Here is an 18,164-nt window from a genome sequence, read left to right as displayed (position 1 = left end):
AAGACAGCATCATAAAGTCGCCAATGCTTATATTTTTAATAAATTAAGTAATTTGAATAGTTTAAGCTTTTATTCCCTGAATGTCTGAGGTGTGCCAATGTATTGATTTGATATAAGTTGGGCACACCTGTGGCACACAAAGTATTAACTCACAACACTGCATAAAATATTACAATTGATTAAAAAGTAGGCTAAATAGCAGGTATTGGATTTATCATTAACCGTGATCCAGAGGTGTGTTTATTAAGGCACAATTTGGATGTAATAGGGTCCGGACCACTTCACTATCAAACACTTTTCATTGTTTTTTTTTTTTATTCTTTATTTCTGACTGACAGTTGTCAAAAAAAATATAGCAGTCACAATACATTATACATCATACAGTTGTACAAGCATTAAAAAAATGTACATTGTATTAGGCCAAGTGAAGGAGCACTTTAAGGTGTGTTCCCATACAACATTATAAGACGAACCGTCAAGAGAGTACAGTAACATAAACATAGATATTAAAACTATGATACAGGGCGAATACCAGGTATTTGCTAAATTGCTTATTAATAAACACCCAATAAAGAGAATCGAGCACTTAATAAAAAATAGCTAACGTCTTCTCTTCGTACTGTGCTCATGAGCATGTGAACACCAAGGTAAAGAGCATAGTATAGCGAGAAAGAGAAGGAGAGGAAGAAAAGAAAAAGAGACGGCTTCATGGATTCGTATCGAACAATGCAGTGAGTGCAAAGCATACCAGTGGGGGGGGGAGGGGGGGAGGGGGTAGGGAAGGGAAACACAGGGTGTCTCTAAATAGAAGCAGAGGGACCGCCATCAAGGAAGAAGGAGATGGGGTCATCCTGTCAGAAAATGCAGAACATATGGGTGCCTGACCCCACTCTCCCCAATCCCTTTATCCCCCTATACCGCTGGTCAGCAAAGGATCCCAAATTTTGGCAAATGTTTTCAATGTGCCTCTGAACTGAGCTGTCAGCTTGAGACAGTCGTCTTTCATTTTTCTACTTCTGTATCTGTGTGTGTGTGTGGATGCGGGGGGGTTATTATTATTATTATTGGCATTGATATAGCACCAACAGATTCCATAGCGCTTTACAATATTATAAGGGGGATTTAACTATAAATAGGACAATTACAAAAAACTTACAATAACGATAGGTTGAAGAGCACCCTGCTCAAACAAGCTTACAGTCTACAATTTTAGCCAGGATTGAGCCAAGGCTCCCAGGTCAGTTTAACACTTTTCATTATTATTATAATTATTTATATAGCGGCAAAAAAAATTGCAGCGGGTTGTTAAAGAAAATACAAAAATATGTAAAGATGCATAGCTAGCACACACAGGTAAGCTAAAACTGCAAATATGTATACAGTTATCTATTCTGGTATACATATCAAATGAAAATGTTATACATTTCCACAATTTTAATGTTTGGTTCATGCTTTGCAGAAATGGGAGAGTGGTATTTAAAATTCCGTAGTATCTCTTTCCAAAAGGAGAAATACAAGCTTCTCGCATATAGTAGGTGTGAAAAAAATAAACAAAAGTAGCCAAATGTAACTTCATTAAATTACTGGCAGAATGTAAAAACAATGTCTGTATATTGGCATCTTGCCCGTACACAGTAATACTGTTAGACTACACTATTGTTTATACTAGAGAGAGGTTTTCAAGCTCTCCAACACCGACAAATAATCCATGTTTTGACAATGACTACTCCCTATATTACTTGCAATTCAGAAATGCTACCCATACAGCTGACTGTTAAAGGAACACTCCAAACAACATGCATGCTGCAGTGAGTATGGTAGCAGAAGTGGCCTGTTTCTCTACCCTTGTAAGTAGTTGAACCATTTTAAAATAGTTTGGCTTCTTACTTGGGGTCTGCTGCATGCCACTACCTGTATTCATAGCTTCTGACAGAGATCTCAGACAACAAACTAGCCCTGAACTTCAAGACATAGAACATTCAGCTAACGGCGAAAGCTTGAGAGCGTGCTTTTAAACATCAAAAATAACTCTTATGCAGGCAGTTTTGTGTTTTGAATTTGTGGGGTGTTATTGTTTGAGTTTGTAGCAAACAAGGCTGCATGGATGAAGGAAACATACAATTCTAATTGAACCACCCTTACAATTTATAGGATTCTGGGCTAGAAAAAGTTACTTTCCAAAATCTCAATTATCATTTAGCACCATGCTCACATACCAAGAAACATAATAAAACGCATACCTAGACACTCACTAACATGCAATCAAATACACATTATTACACATGCATGGACTCACATTGACATAAGAATACACAGAGAGGCACTAATGCTCATAGTCAGACAAACAAGCACTGACAAAACCTTTTACATACTAAACACATTCGCTAAAATTTATACTAATAGAAATACAATAACTTATATAGTAATAAACATTTTAAAGTGACACTATAGTCACCTAGACCACTTCAGCTCAATTAAGTGGCCTGGGTCCTAGGTCCCCTAGGTTTTAACGCTTCAGATGTTAACATAGCAGTTTCAGAGAAACTGCTATGTTTACATTGCAGGGTTAATACAGCCTCTAGTGGCTGTCTTCCTGACAGCCACTAGAGGCGCTTCTGCCATGCTGGATGCGAAAATTGCATTCAGCGTGCAGAACGTCCATAGGAAAGCATTGAGGAATGGACTGTTTGAATGCGCGCGCGGCTCTTGCCGCACATGCGCATTCCGCTCCACTCGGGAGCCGACGTCAGAGTGGGAAGAGAGGTCACCAGCGCCGAGGGAGCCCCGCACTTGATTAAAGTAAGTAACTGAAGGGGTTTTAACCCCTTCAGCGCCAAGGGAAGGGGGCCCTGAGGGTGGGGGGGATCTAAGGGTTGTATAGTGTCAGGAAAACGAGTTTGTTTTCCTGACACTATAGTGATCCTTTAATATTCCTCCCTACCCTCCAGCGTATCCTCCATCAAGCTCTCCCTGGTGCCTAGCCCTACTCTTTTCCGCTGGTCCTATGATAGCAAAGGCTGTGGGTGCCAAAACATGATTTCACATCCTGGAACCCACTTTTTAGAACCTCTCAGGTGAGAACGTTGTGATTGAGCTGCTCTCACAGAGACATCCAAGACATACTGCCTAGTACCCATAATTTGTCCAAAAAAGGTTAATTTGAATGAGCCCCATGTAAACTGAATAGCTCCCAATAGTAATGAATTGAGTACTTTAAAACACCACTGCTTTGTTGTTTTGTCTTCTCAAATTTTAAGCTGATGAATGTTTTTTTTTTACATTGTTTAGATTAAATTGTTTTAATAGGTTGTAATGGTGATTAACTGGATATACATAACACGGGGAAATAATTCATGACATTTTTATAGTAGATATTTCAGTTTCATCTGTGAATTACAATACTCTAGGAACATTCATTCTTCTTCTATTCCTTTGCAAAAGCAGTAGATAATGAGAGTTATTTATTAAACAGCGAGATCTTCCCAATAGTTTTATTACAGTTTCATAAATAATTGGTCAGAGGCAATGTGATGTATTAGTATTTACAGTATCATTTAAAGAGGCATACTAAACATCATTCATTGCAATGATTTTGAGTTCCTGGCTCCCTTCATCATGTTTGGGTTAGCTGCATCAATGTGAGTTATTCACCCATCATAACAGTCTATAATGTGCCATAAATAATGTAAAATGTATTTATGAAAAAAAAGAAAAAAAAAAAATCCTTTAATTAAAAATGATTTCCTTATTTGGACCCCTATTGAGTATGATGGAAGGATAGCCCTAGATCAAACTTTGGCACTCCAGACGGTGAGGACTATAACTACATCAACCCTGATGCTTTGCCCAGCATTATCCCTGCAACAGCATTATGGGAGATGTAGTCCAGAACATCTGAAATGATGAAGGTTGCCTACTTCTGTCTAGATGGTAAACGCATTTTCTGAAATACAGTGCTTTCACGGCTAGTGACAGATTTTGCTGTTTTATTTTGCATCAAATTTGCACTCAAGTGGATTTTTTTTTTAAAGCGGATACATGATATAAATGTCATGTAATCATAGTCATTTTCAGTGATTATCCACTTCCTACCCTTAAAAGGGTTATCTATCTTGACCTGATCTAATTATCATTATTCATCCTCGGTTATTTACTGCAGACACACCCCCAGCAATTTAAAAAGAATTGAGAAGAGGGAGGTGTATGTTAACGTCAGAGAATGATGCAGCAGAATTTGGAAGAAAGATATAAAAAAAAGCACAAGGCCACTAAGGTAAAACAGATAAATTGCATTTCTGTTACCACTTCATGGTTTAAAGAATAAAGAACACAAATTATAGCACTTCGTTCTAAAGGTTAAGTCTATTATACAAAAGTGGCCAAGGTAACAGGGGTTGAGGAGTAATTTAACTAGATGTATTTGAATAGTGAATTTTGAGTAAATGCTCTTCATGTGGTTACATATATAGTTCTTATCTTTCCAGTAACCCTTAAAGGACCACTCTAGGCACCCAGACCACTTCAGCTTAATGAAGTGGTCTGGGTGCCAGGTCCTTCTAGGATTAACCCATTTTTTCATAAACATAGCAGTTTGTGAATGGGTTAAGCCTTCCCCTATTTCCTCTAGTGGCTGTCTCATTGACAGCCGCTAGAGGCGCTTGCGTGATTCTCACTGTGATTTTCACAGTGAGAGCACGCAAGCGTCCATAGGAAAGCATTATGAATGCTTTCCTATGTGACCGGCTGAATGCGTGCGCAGCTCGTGCCGCGCGTGCGCATTCAGCCGACGGGGAGGAGAAGAGGAGGATCGGAGGAGGAGAGCAGGAGGAGATCTCTCCGCCCAGCGCTGGAAAAAGGTAAGTTTTAAACACTTTCCCCTTTCCAGAGCCCGGCGGGAGTGGGTCCCTGAGGGTGGGGGCACCCTCAGGGCACTCTAGTGCCAGGAAAACGAGTATGTTTTCCTGGCACTAGAGTGGTCCTTTAACACCTCAATAGATATTCATTCAGAAACATGGTATTATGGTTACACAAATGAACATGTGATAAACCCAGACCAGCTATTCTAACATAATCCTTGGGGTCAGATGAATAATAAGTATTACCAGGTGCAATTTGTGGCTTTTTTTTTAATTTGGGAAATTACTAATCTATCTATCTATCTCATATCTATCTATATATCTATCTATCTGTCTATCTATCTATCTGTCTATCTATCTAATATCTAGCTAGCTATCTGTCTGTCTGTCTATCTACTGTCCAATGAAAGGCGTACACTCAGGATTTGTTAAAGCAATCTTTCTATGTTTAATTCACCAAAAAGGTACAATACATTTTTCAGACTTTTAACAAGACATCTGACATGATCAAACGCCAAGTATAGGGGTAGGCAACCTTTAGCACTCCAGATGTTGTGGACTACATCTCCACTGATGCCCTGCCAGCATTATGGTTATAAGAGCATTGTGGGAGATGTAGTCCAAAACTTCTGGAGAGCCTATGTTTGCCTAACCCTGATATAGTCTCACCAAAACCAAAAAGAAGCTTTGTGACTTCATGTGGGATCCCCAAAGTGAACAAAATGTAAACAAATCATAGTAGTATTAAATTGATGTAATGCCAGTGGGATATGGACACAAGAATCAAGTAAGTATGAGTGACACTATTTGACATTATATTGTTTTTATCTGCTCTGACATCTGACTTCACATCTCATTTCAGCAGGGTCCTCTTCAACCTATTGTTCCTGTAAGTTTTTGCAATTGTCTAATTTATTATTAAATCTCCCCCTCTTATAATATTGTAAAGCGATACGGAATATATTGGCGCTATATAAATGCCAATAATAATAATAATAATAATAGAATACTATCAAATCATAAATGTAACTGTTTGATGATATCGCTTATGATGAACCTTCCTTTATTTAAGACCAGCATCAGACAAAGAGTTAGATAGATGGAAAACTTGATGTTTATGTTTGTATTTTGAGGAGTTAAAAAGTCATGTTGTTCTTGTTACTACTATCACGGTTACTCACTAAACCATGAATCATTAATGGTGAAAAGAAAAGCATTTCTAAGAATTCAGATGTGTTGCTTGGCCATTTTGTGAATCCCGAAGCAGTGACTATAGCTGAGTTTAATTTCATTTGTTAAAATTAAGAGTGAATTTAATAACCCAGTTATAACCGACCCATATCTATGCATTCAGAGAATAAGCATATTGCATTTACATCTGTGATGTCTTGTCATTTTTATACATGAAAACGATTTGTGAAATCAATTAATATACACTCTGTTAATTTTGTCCTAATCTAATCTAGCTAATCTTTTATCACTAACCACAAGAAAAAGAGAATCTGTTGTTAGGTTTTAAAACCTGTGATTGATTAGCATTGCACAATGTTCCCTTCAATTAACCAACTGGCCATAGTTATCACGGCAGCTCTGGGGCAATGAGCTTAATTTAAAGAAATCCACAGAAACCTTCTAGGAGTTTCCATGGTGATTGCCTTGATAAATATGGTCCAACATATTGCTTTTTGAATCTAAATAATACAACATGTTCGTGACTGTTCCAGAGAGAGAGAGTTGGCCAAGATTTCATGACCAATTTTAATCAAGAAATACATCCCTTGAAAAATGCATGTAACCAGTGCACACACACATACACTGCGTGCAGAATTATTAGGCAAATTAGTATTTTGACCACATCATCCTCTTTATGCATGTCGTCTTACTCCAAGCTGTATAGGCTCGAAAGCCTACTACCAATTAAGCATATTAGGTGATGTGCATCTCTGTAATGAGAAGGGGTGTGGTCTAATGACATCAACACCCTATATCAGGTGTGCATAATTATTAGGCAACCTCCTTTCCTTTGGCAAAATGGGTCAAAAGAAGGACTTGACAGGCTCAGAAAAGTAAAAAATAGTGAGATATCTTGCAGAGGGATGCAGCACTCTTAAAATTGCAAAGCTTCTGATACGTGATCATCGAACAATCAAGCGTTTCATTCAAAATAGTCAACAGGGTCTCAAGAAGCGTGTGGAGAAACCAAGGCGCAAAATAACTGCCCATGAACTGAGAAAAGTCAAGCGTGCAGCTGCCAAGATGCCACTTGCCACCAGTTTGGCCATATTTCAGAGCTGCAACATCACTGGAGTGCCCGAAAGCACAAGGTGTGCAATACTCAGAGACATGGCCAAGGTAAGAAAGGCTGAAAGACGACCACCACTGAACAAGACACACAAGCTGAAATGTCAAGACTGGGCCAAGAAATATCTCAAGACTGATTTTTCTAAGGTTTTATGGACTGATGAAATGAGAGTGAGTCTTGATGGGCCAGATGGATGGATTGGTAAAGGGCAGAGAGCTCCAGTCCGACTCAGACGCCAGCAAGGTGGAGATGGAGTACTGGTTTGGGCTGGTATCATCAAAGATGAGCTTGTGGGGCCTTTTCGGGTTGAGGATGGAGTCAAGCTCAACTCCCAGTTTCTGGAAGACACCTTCTTCAAGCAGTGGTACAGGAAGAAGTCTGCATCCTTCAAGAAAACATGATTTTCATGCAGGACAATGCTCCATCACACGCGTCCAAGTACTCCACAGCGTGGCTGGCAAGAAAGGGTATAAAAGAAGAAAATCTAATGACATGGCCTCCTTGTTCACCTGATCTGAACCCCATTGAGAACCTGTGGTCCATCATCAAATGTGAGATTTACAAGGAGGGAAAACAGTACACCTCTCTGAACAGTGTCTGGGAGGCTGTGGTTGCTGCTGCACGCAATGTTGATGGTGAACAGATCAAAACACTGACAGAATCCATGGATGGCAGGCTTTTGAGTGTCCTTGCAAAGAAAGGTGGCTATATTGGTCACTGATTTGTTTTTGTTATGTTTTTGAATGTCAGAAATGTATATTTGTGAATGTTGAGATGTTATATTGGTTTCACTTGTAAAAATAAATAATTGAAATGGGTATATATTTGTTTTTTGTTAAGTTGCCTAATAATTATGCACAGTAATAGTCACCTGCACACACAGATATCCCCCTAAAATAGCTAAAACTAAAAACAAACTAAAAACAAACTAAAAACTACTTCCAAAAATATTCAGCTTTGATATTAATGAGTTTTTTGGGTTCATTGAGAACATGGTTGTTGTTCAATAATAAAATTAATCCTCAAAAATACAACTTGCCTAATAATTCTGCACTCCCTGTACAAAAACATACACGTACCTCTAAAACGAGTACCTACTCTTCCAGAACTAATTGGAGGCATTTAGCAACGATAAAAAATAATAAAATGAATTTCAAACAATTTGGAACTTAGTTGACCAAGTACTACAGAGTCTCAGTGGTCACTTTGTTAGGTAGGCTCTCTGGCAGGCCCAACTCAGGCAGCCCATGCTCCGAGTGTTCCTTGCACATCACGCTCTGGACATGGAATCAATGCACTTAGAGCACTCTGCACAGTGCCGGCATGTGTAATCATGTCCTCAAGCTGCATTGGGTGATTTGCTGTAGTCCACTGATGCAGGATATCAAGCAATTAACTCAGGACGGCAGGATTGATTCCCAGATGTAGGACTGTCCTGCTGATCCTAGGAAATTTCAGATTCATGTGTGCGTATACCTATAGTATATTCAGATCTAGCAGCTGCCAAGAGATGGATTAGAGTAGGTTTGCACACGGATGTAAGCAGCGTAGAGCAAGAGGAGGCAAGTGTCCACCAACCCAGTATTTGCTTTACTTTGTTTTAAATGGGGCCTAATAGCAGCCATGCCCCTATGCATTATAGGCTACTTCAAACAAAAATGTTGCAGACATATTTGGGTGTGCATCAAAGGAGGTTGGAAGCAGCTTGGAAAATATGAATTGAATTTATTTTCTGTGTAACTTTGCTACTGTTCCCTGTATTGGCGCTGTGCATGCCACACTGAGCAGTAAACAGAGGAGGGAGGAGAAATGAAGCAGTGTCATTGTCCTGACACTGAGGAAAACAATATTTCACAAACAAACAAACAAAAAAATAAAAACCACAACATATTGGTAGAGTCCTCTACCTTTAATATGCCTAGCAAAGTACTGGGGAGAGATGGCACCTAGATCTATTTCTGCAGCCCAGCATGTGTGTAAAGGGACTGTAACTCCCATCAGTCTCGGGTAGCACTGGCTATGTAGGTCCTGGTTCTGTACTGAGGTTTATGTCCTATTATGCACAACCGTGTGTAAAACGTCTGAAACCGAAATCATGATCTGATCTTTAAAATAACATATAATGTCATTGCTGGGTATCGTGTTGTGCCAGAGCAGCCTCCATCAGATTCCTGTATATACGTGCTTTCTATTATAGTATTTTTCACTTTGCTTTTTCTTTTTTTATTTTGCCATTGTAGAAGAGGATAAATACAGCATTTTCCTAGCCTATGAAAAATGAAACAATTGCATCGCAGGATTTCCTTTTCTTTTTTTACTTGCAGAACTAACAAGTTCAACAACTTTTCTGCTTGTTCTATAAACAAAATTAGAGCTGTCCTTACAAATACTACATAAGCTGAAAATAGCAAGTCGTTCTGTACCTTATACTCCACAGCCATTCTCCTCTCTATCTGTCTTTATTTCTAATGTATATATATATATAGTAAATGAACAGAGCACCCTGGGTCTTTATCTTTATTTTATATATATATATATATATATATATATATATATATATATATATATATATATATATATATATATACACACACACAAGCACTTGTCCCACATACGCTTACACAGAGAAATACAATACTTTAAAGGGGCACTATAGTCGTCAAAACAACTTTAGCCTAATGTAGCAGTTTTTGTGTATTGATCATGCCTTTGAAATTTCACTGCTCAATTCACTGCCATCTAGGAGTTAAATCACTTTTGTTTCTGGTTATGAAGCCGTAGCCACACCTCCCATGACTGTGACTTATACAGCCTGCATGAAAAAAAATGGTTTCACTTTCAACCAGATGTAAGTTACTTTAACAGTTTTTATCTCCTGCTCTATAAATTGAACTTAATTTACATAGAGGAGGCTCCTGCAAAGTCTAGCAAGCTAGTAAAAGTGAAGGAGATAAGAAATTTTAAATTAAAGAGAATTTGCAATAAAGGAAGTGTAGACATTAGATTACTCTTTACAGGAAGTGTTTAGGAAGGATGTGCAAGTCACAGGCAGGGAGGTGTGACTAGGGCTGCATAAACAAAATGATTTAACTCCTAAATGGCAGAGTTGAGCAGTAAGACTGCAGGGACATGATTTATACACCAAAACTGCTTCATTAAGCTAACGTTGCTTTTATTACAATAGTGTCCCTCTAAGTGCAAAAAAAAAAAAAAAGATTCACATTGACATAAAATGAAAACAGGTAAGACATGGCAAGTATAATTCAGACAATCCATTACCTACAATTAAAACAGCACTAAGGCTAAGGCTATGATAGAATGATCAAATGAAAAACATCAGGTAACCAGATATTCATCTACTCTGGATTTTGGAAATGTTTAGTTTTTACTAGATACTGACACTGGTAATTGCCACATTCAGGATTGTCAGGAATTCAAAGTGTATTTCAAATTTAAGGCAAAAATAGACAATCTGGAAAAAATCTCCAAGACAGCAATGCACCCAGTTTGGCTACTTTGAATTAATGATGAATTCCTAGAAATTCTCACTTTAGTGAATAAGCTGCTAATTATCAATGTATTTGTTTGTTTGTTTGTTTTTTATACTGTGTGGTTCAATTTTCAGGATTAAAATGTGTCTTCAGCTTATCTCCTCTGAACCTCTAATATCTTTAAGTATCCATGTGGGTAGAATCTTTTATCTCCCATGAGTAATTCAACTTTGGGGAAACATTTCCAACTCATATGAAATGAATGGGAACATATTCATGAACAGAAAGCTGCTTACCGAGTGGTGAAATAAAAAGAATTCTTGTTACTGACCCAGTGTACATGAGATGTACTTGAGTTGAGCCTGACCCTTCAGAATTTTTTGGATAATAGCTCTGAAAACCCGGGGTTGATGAATACATAAGTCTATTATAATTTTTATTTAGAAAAAAAAACACCTTTTTTTTTTAATATACCTAATGTTCAGCTCATGGAAAGATTTCTCTATTTGTGTACCAATTAGACAAACCTTCTTGCATTTAATTTTGGTTATGACCCCTGTTAGAATTCAAGTACATGGCTATTATCACTGTGTGCAAATATCCTTGTTTTCATATTGTTACTGCAAGAGTAAACATATTTGAAAATGATGCATGTATGTACAATATATGTGTTTGCCCATGTGTGTGCATGTGTAACACGTGTGTATTTGCGACTAAGAATAAATAAACATTATATTAAAAAAAATCACCGAATGCTCTATAATATACTATCAGGATTATTCAATAAAGTGAAAATTCAAATTTAAAGTCATAAACGGAAAAAAATTCTCTAAAATCAGCTTTATACTTTCAGTTTGACTACTTTGGCCTTCCATTTCAAAATTAATTTTGGACTCCCTTCAATTCTCACTTTAGTGAGTAACCTAATAAGTTTCACACTTTTAGTGACTTAGGTCTAAGAGGGATTAAAAATAAATTAACAGCTAAGTGTGACTTTTCAGTAAGGATCAGCACAAGTTCTAGTTAACAACCAAAAATCTGTAAAAAAAAAAAAAAAAGAATTCCTATGAAAAAACTGAGGCATCAAAATATATTACTATTTGGCTAAAATGTAACATATAAACTAAGAACACCAATTAGTAAAACTGTTTATTTGATTTTTTCATATTATTATTTATTCTGGTTTCTCCGCTTAAATATGTCAAACATTCCCAGATAACAAAATGACCCTGTTTTAGTAAAATAAAATTATACAAAATGGTACAAATACAGAACTGTGTCCTGGTTTGACATTTACGTCGTGCATTAGACATGATTCATTTAAATGCACTTACCGTGTTTGAATAATAAAGATGTTATAATTAAGGCATGGTTAAAATGCTACAACAAGTCCTAACAAACGTCATGAATCAGAATCGCTATTCCAGACAGCTGATCTGGTATTATATAACTTGTTTAAAACTCTAAATGTAATGAACTGAGAATCAAATTATAAAATTTGGGCTACAACAGCCAAGGTGTGACTATAGATTTAATAAATTTAATACATTGTACAAACAAACTGTTTTGAACTAAGATTTTAATTCAGATTTTGTTTGGCTATCACTGTTTAGTGAACAAACCATTCTAAATAATGAAGGAATAATTACCGGTTGAGATCTGCCTCTATGAAAAGGATTACTTCCTGGGGCTTTGCACCTAATAAGGGGGTGAATATGTTTTTTTATATTTACTCGTTAACACTTTTTAACATATTCATAATGTCTTGAAAACCATGGATCACATCCAGCTAGAATATCCCTTTACAATCATACAGCCATTTATTTGGGGAATGAGAACAATTTTTACTTATTTAAAATTATTTTCGTTATAATTTTCACAAATATAAATGTAACAATCACTGGATAACAAACAAATCAAAATAAGAAAATGCTCTGTGCACATTAATGTGTGCTTGCATGGAGAAAGATATTGCAAACTCAGCATATAAAGTATTCTGTTTTTTTAGCCCACCCAAGTCATGTCATCTGTTTGTTTCAGAAGGTTAATGTTTACCCTTCAAAGAAATTCAGAATATATATGCCATCAGGCCTGCCATTAAGAGGGAATGAGTCAAATAGTCACATTTGTTCTTCGAGACCATAGGCAAGTTTTTGCAATGAATGAACAAATTCTCAGGGTGAACGAACAGAAAGGCAGGGTGAACGAACAGGTTTTAATGGTGAATGGGAAGATTCTCAAAGTCTCAGGATGAATAGATATAGTGAATGGACAGATTCAGTTTCCATGTGAAAGAACATCATTTTTGAATCTTGAGTGAAATTAACAGATTCTCACGGTGAAGAGGCAAGAATGACATATCTTTAACTTTACTTTTACTTTAAGCTGACACCCCATCCAGTGAGACTTTTTAAAAGAGAAAAAATATGTTTGGCAAATATTATTTTAGGAATCCCTGCAAACACAAAGTACAACCTTTTATCTCACTGAAGAAAATGTGTTTCTCCTTGTTGTCTTATTCCCTTTGCCATTGTTCTTTTTTCCCTATATAAATGTATTGCAAAATATTCAATAAAAATTATATGAACAGAAAATATATGTCACTCCATTTTCAATTTATTCCACTGAGTGCACTCACTGTTCATATTGGCAAATTACATAGTCGCACGTTGATAAAAAAAAATATATATATATTGTTTAATATAATTACATTGGCGTTCCGAATGAAAAAATGTACTTAACACCAATATACCACCAATAATGAATTGATGGTGAGAACCAATTATACTTTGAATTCTACTAAGCAAATTAAGAGTGGTAGAGCTAGCTTCATTTCCAGCTCTAAGACAGAAAGAAGATATAGCTATTCTGTCCCTTTAACTCTAAATTTAAGGAAGTGGAAATGTAATCCACATCTGGATCACAAAACAATCACTGAAGGATTTTGTTTAGCGATGAGCAGTTCTCAAGCAGTAATGTGATCTGATTTACTTCCTCTATTACACTTGACAAAAATTAGACAATTTTTATGAAATACTTTTCAAATAATAAAATGTGTGTGTGTGTGTGTGCAGATAGACAGGTAGACAGGCAGGCATATAGACAGACTGCGAGTGTGTCAGTATGTCACTGTTTACCAAACATTGATTGTTAACTTTTTCCTGAATTTCCTGTTGGTGCTCTCTCCACACTGTCAGTCATAAACTTTGACAATCTGCCACATAGCCAGCATTGCAATGCACTTCATACATTTGGGAAATGTACTTTAAAGGGACTCTATAGACCAAACATGTATTCCAGACACTATAGTGCTGGAATGCAGCATTAGGTCCCTAGCCCCGCTCTCTGGAAATTTAAGGTGATTATACTCACCTTCTCTCCCACACTGTGCCAGTCTCACTGCGGCTGGCTCTGCCTCCATGACTGAGGTCATACATTTTCATTATGTCAGTCAATCCCATACTTCCCATAGGAAAGCATTGTGAGGCTATTGCGCATACATGGCAAAACACTGCGCTGTGCCAATCAGCATCTCCTTATAATCAGTGCATCTCTATGGGGAATGTTCAGTGTCTCCACGCAGTGGGTGAACTACTAAATACATCTAGTTGCCATCTGAGTGGCTGCCACTAGAGGTGTTACAAGGCAGCAATGTAAACACTGCCTTTTCTCTTAAAAGACAGTGTTTACAGTGCTATGGCTGCAAGGACAGGATATAGGCACCAGAACCACTACATTAAGCTGTAGTGGTTCTGGTGACTATAGTGTCCCTTTAAATACATAGCAACTTTGTGACTTCCGCAGAAGGAATATAAACTAGATGTAATTATAAAACAACTTTAGCATGACATCCATTAACCTCCCTGAACTCTATTCTCTAGAAATAATCCTATTTCCTTAGACTGCAGTATCACAATAACGCACAAACAATATACTATAATTCTCCTATGAAATGATTGAATACACAACTGATAATAATAATTATTGATGTGATCAGCTATACAAAGCAACAAATTAACAATTTTCATTAAAAAAGTATAAATCATATATGCAAAAGCAGTGGTCCCTGCCTTGCACGGCCAAATTATGTATGTGTGTGCAAGTGTGTTTATTTGCATGTTTGTGTTGTTATGTATGGATAAATTATTGATTAATTGTATAATGTCCCGATAGGTCATGCATTCTCTGATTGTGTTTTGAATGTACTCATAAATTATTGTAGTATTACTGCTCTGTGTAAGGTGCTCTGGACCAGAGTACAACATAATATATTTTAAATAAATAAGAACTTTCTATATTTGTGTAGTTGCTAAGCAAATGAACCAAAACAAATGTGTCGTATTTATTCAACAGTGGACTGTGGCGAGCTCCAAGCAGGTGTATAAAATGTAGACATAAATAAAATCTTCCAATTCAGCTGAGATGGCTATTTTTCTAACTTTGGGCTATTTTAGCCTTTGTTTCAAGTTATCACAGCTTCCTTTTCAGTGAATGTTTTGTAAATGCATACGTTGTTGCAAATGATGACAATGTATCCTGCTGAACACCATATTGAAGAGGTTGAGCTAGGAGTTAAAAATTCTAGAGTAAGCTATAAAACGAATATATTTATATATACAAGGGTGACACTCAGTTACATAGCACCTGCACTGTACAATGATAATACCCAAAAGGACACCATGAATCAAATGTTTATGTAGGAAGGGGAAGACAAAACAAAAAAACTTGTGTTTAATATATTCAATCATTCAATAGCTGCTTTAATCTCATTTCCTTTAGCCAGACATATCATATTTAAAGCACCACATCATACTTTTTAGTATACATAAAAATAGAGTAACAACTCAGATAGTGACAGTTTATAGAGCTTGTCATCAGAAACTAAACTTTCTTCTGGCTAACACATTTTTGGGAACATTGTAATATGTCAAGTTAGAGATTCCTGCTCAAGGACAACACACGGAAAACTGTGCACCAGCAACGTCATTGGCTCTTACCTGCCGGAGACCTTAAGTGGTGGTGGTGGTAATGATGATTATTGGTGGTGGGGCTGCTTCCTCTCCTTCTTGCTCCCACTGCTGGTGGGCTGTGGGGTTGTCGAGCTCCCTCTGGGGGGCTGTTGTCACGCCTGTCCATGCCTGGCCCCCGCAGGGCAGATGAAAGAAGAGAAGGGGGAGGTGGTGGTGGGGTGTGGAGCTGGTGGTGGTGGTGGTGGTGGTAGTGAGCTGCTCCTGGCATGCCATGCAGCTGCTGCTGCTGGTGATGATGGTTCATGATGAATCCAGATCTAGATCTGGATCTGGTCCTAGGGGGCTCCAGGAAAGCTGGGAATAGGAAGGAAGGAGTGAGGTGAGGTGGGGGAGTGGAAGAGGGAGAGGAAACAGAGGAGAAAGACTGGAAAAAGGAAGGGGAAGAGAAAGAAGGGGTAACCTGCAAGATAGGGGGGAACTGGGGGGAGGAGGAAGAGACAGCGCCAAAAGCAAGTAATCCAGAGCTGAGCCCAGCTTCCCTGCCGATGGCTGCTGCAGCCTCGGCCCCTGCTTCAGCCTGGCTGGGATCGAGGCAAGCCGGGAAAGGCAGTAGCAGCCTACCTCCTCCTCCACCGCCACCCCCGCCCTCTCCGCCTCCCACCGCCTGCTGCTGCTGCTTGGGGTCCCGGAGGCTGTCTGCCTGCACTGGGCGATACCTAGAGTAGGGGTTGGAGTCCGGAGAGGAGGGCTGCACTGAGCCGGAGGCGATTGGCATCACCTCCAAAAAAAGAAGAGGGTGCAGGCTCAGCCCTAAACACAGAGAAGAGCTTTTTTATGGCCGAAACGTGAGCTTGACCCCAGTCACAGCACAGCTCGCTGTCCCTTGTAATCCCAGGTCGCTCTGCGAGTGTTAAATGGATACTGAAATAGGCTGGGGGAAGGGGGCAACATCAAATCTCCAAATAATAATAATAATAATAATAATATCCTCTTTCAAGAAAACACATCCACCTTTATCAGAACGAGTAGAGACAATCTACATTAACGCCTCCTCATCCTGAATAATGATCCAAAGTACACCAACTCTACTGGGGCCACTGACAGCTCCTCTCTGCTTGTAAGACAAATCCAAAGTGAATTTTAAAAAGTGTTGAACGTTGAGAGCCTTGAGTGAGAACTGTGATATCCAAAGGCAAGAGAGAAGTGCTGTTGTAAGGTTTGGATTTCAGTTGTCAACAACTGTTTGCATAAAATCCAGAAGCAAGGCTCTTCTCCAACTCCACAAGGCAGTGAGAGGAATGACACTATATCCCAGACAATGTCCCCCTCTCCACTGGCAGGAAAGGGGAAGCAAGGGTTTGCGAAAGGAGGCAGGGTAAAGGGGGAGGGGAGGGGGGAAGAATCACAAGCAACAAATCCGCCTCTCAACCCAAATCGTGTGGATCTAGTTCATGTAGACAATGTTACTATCTCAACATAAAGAGCTTCCAAGTAATGGACACCTCGAGAAGATTGGCTGTCTTTAAATGTGGCCTTACAGAGCCTGCCCCCCCTCTCTCTCTGTCTGTGTCCTCCAGGCTCCACTCTTTGCAATCCCTTTGTATCCGAGAAAACGAGCCAGCTCTCCCTCCTGCCGAGGACACCCTGTTCTCTGGGACAGGACTTGCTTCCCAGGAGTTCTCTCTTTATGACGTCACATTCGAACACGAACCGAAACTATGTTCCACGTTCTACTGTTTCCTATGAGGCTCTCCCTATCGGCCGCAGTGTTCCAGTATCCAGCCAGTCGTACTATGCGGCTATCCCCACTTCCGTACCAACCCCAGCCTCCTACAGCAATCCCCTCTGCCCGGCTCCTGCCTCACTCACTCACCACTATATTCACCAACAACTTGTGATCTGCCGCTCTGGGCACCTCCCATATCCGATCTTTATTTCCATCCAAAGTCAAGTAACTAGAAACTTTTATTTCATATGTTATTCATGAAACTGCTTCCATGCTATCCACGGTCTATCCTCTTGGGATTTATTCACTAAAATATGAATAGTAATGTGACTCATGTCACAGGACAAAACCAAGGCTAATATAGTCAAGCTGAATTGGATGACATCAGCTCTTTTAGCCTGAATATTGTTATCTGATTCTGAGTTTTTATTCACACGATTTAAATAAATACATATTTTTTTTCCCTTTGATATACCATTTTAGTTCTTTTTTTTTTTTTTAAATATATATATTTTATAAAAGCTTGAGACCGCCCTATTCTGTGGTTCTTCACCCCTGGATCGGGAGATGAATTAGGGTCCCAATGCTTTTTAGTGAGTGCCCATTAGTTGGAACAAGGACATCATACCCATCCATGCAAAACACAATAAGTGTTTTATTGTAGCATCACTGCTTTTCTAGTGTTCTGGAGATCCTTTTAACAATGGGTATGTCTATTGCAAGAGCTATTTCTAGAATTTATTGTATTACATCTACATGACAATTTCAGGATGGATCTTTAAACTGATCTTACTATTGAAGAATGCTATGCAATTAATT

General features: G+C 38.4%; 1 protein-coding gene across 1 annotated transcript in view; it reads right to left on the bottom strand.

Moving 5' to 3' along the window:
• The window catches only part of RNF38 (ring finger protein 38), a 190,491-nt gene extending 174,079 nt beyond the window's left edge, over nucleotides 1-16,412 (bottom strand). Inside the window, exon 1 of the mRNA XM_063455337.1 lies at nucleotides 15,647-16,412. Within this exon, the coding sequence (XP_063311407.1) occupies nucleotides 15,647-16,394 (748 nt within the window). The 5' untranslated portion in view covers nucleotides 16,395-16,412. The remainder of the gene's footprint in view (nucleotides 1-15,646) is intronic.
• Between the last annotated feature and the right edge of the window lie 1,752 nt (nucleotides 16,413-18,164).

Source organism: Pelobates fuscus, chromosome 5 (genome assembly GCF_036172605.1).
Source record: "Pelobates fuscus isolate aPelFus1 chromosome 5, aPelFus1.pri, whole genome shotgun sequence".
Lineage (NCBI taxonomy): Eukaryota > Metazoa > Chordata > Amphibia > Anura > Pelobatidae > Pelobates > Pelobates fuscus.
This window is presented reverse-complemented; position numbering and strand designations above follow the sequence as displayed.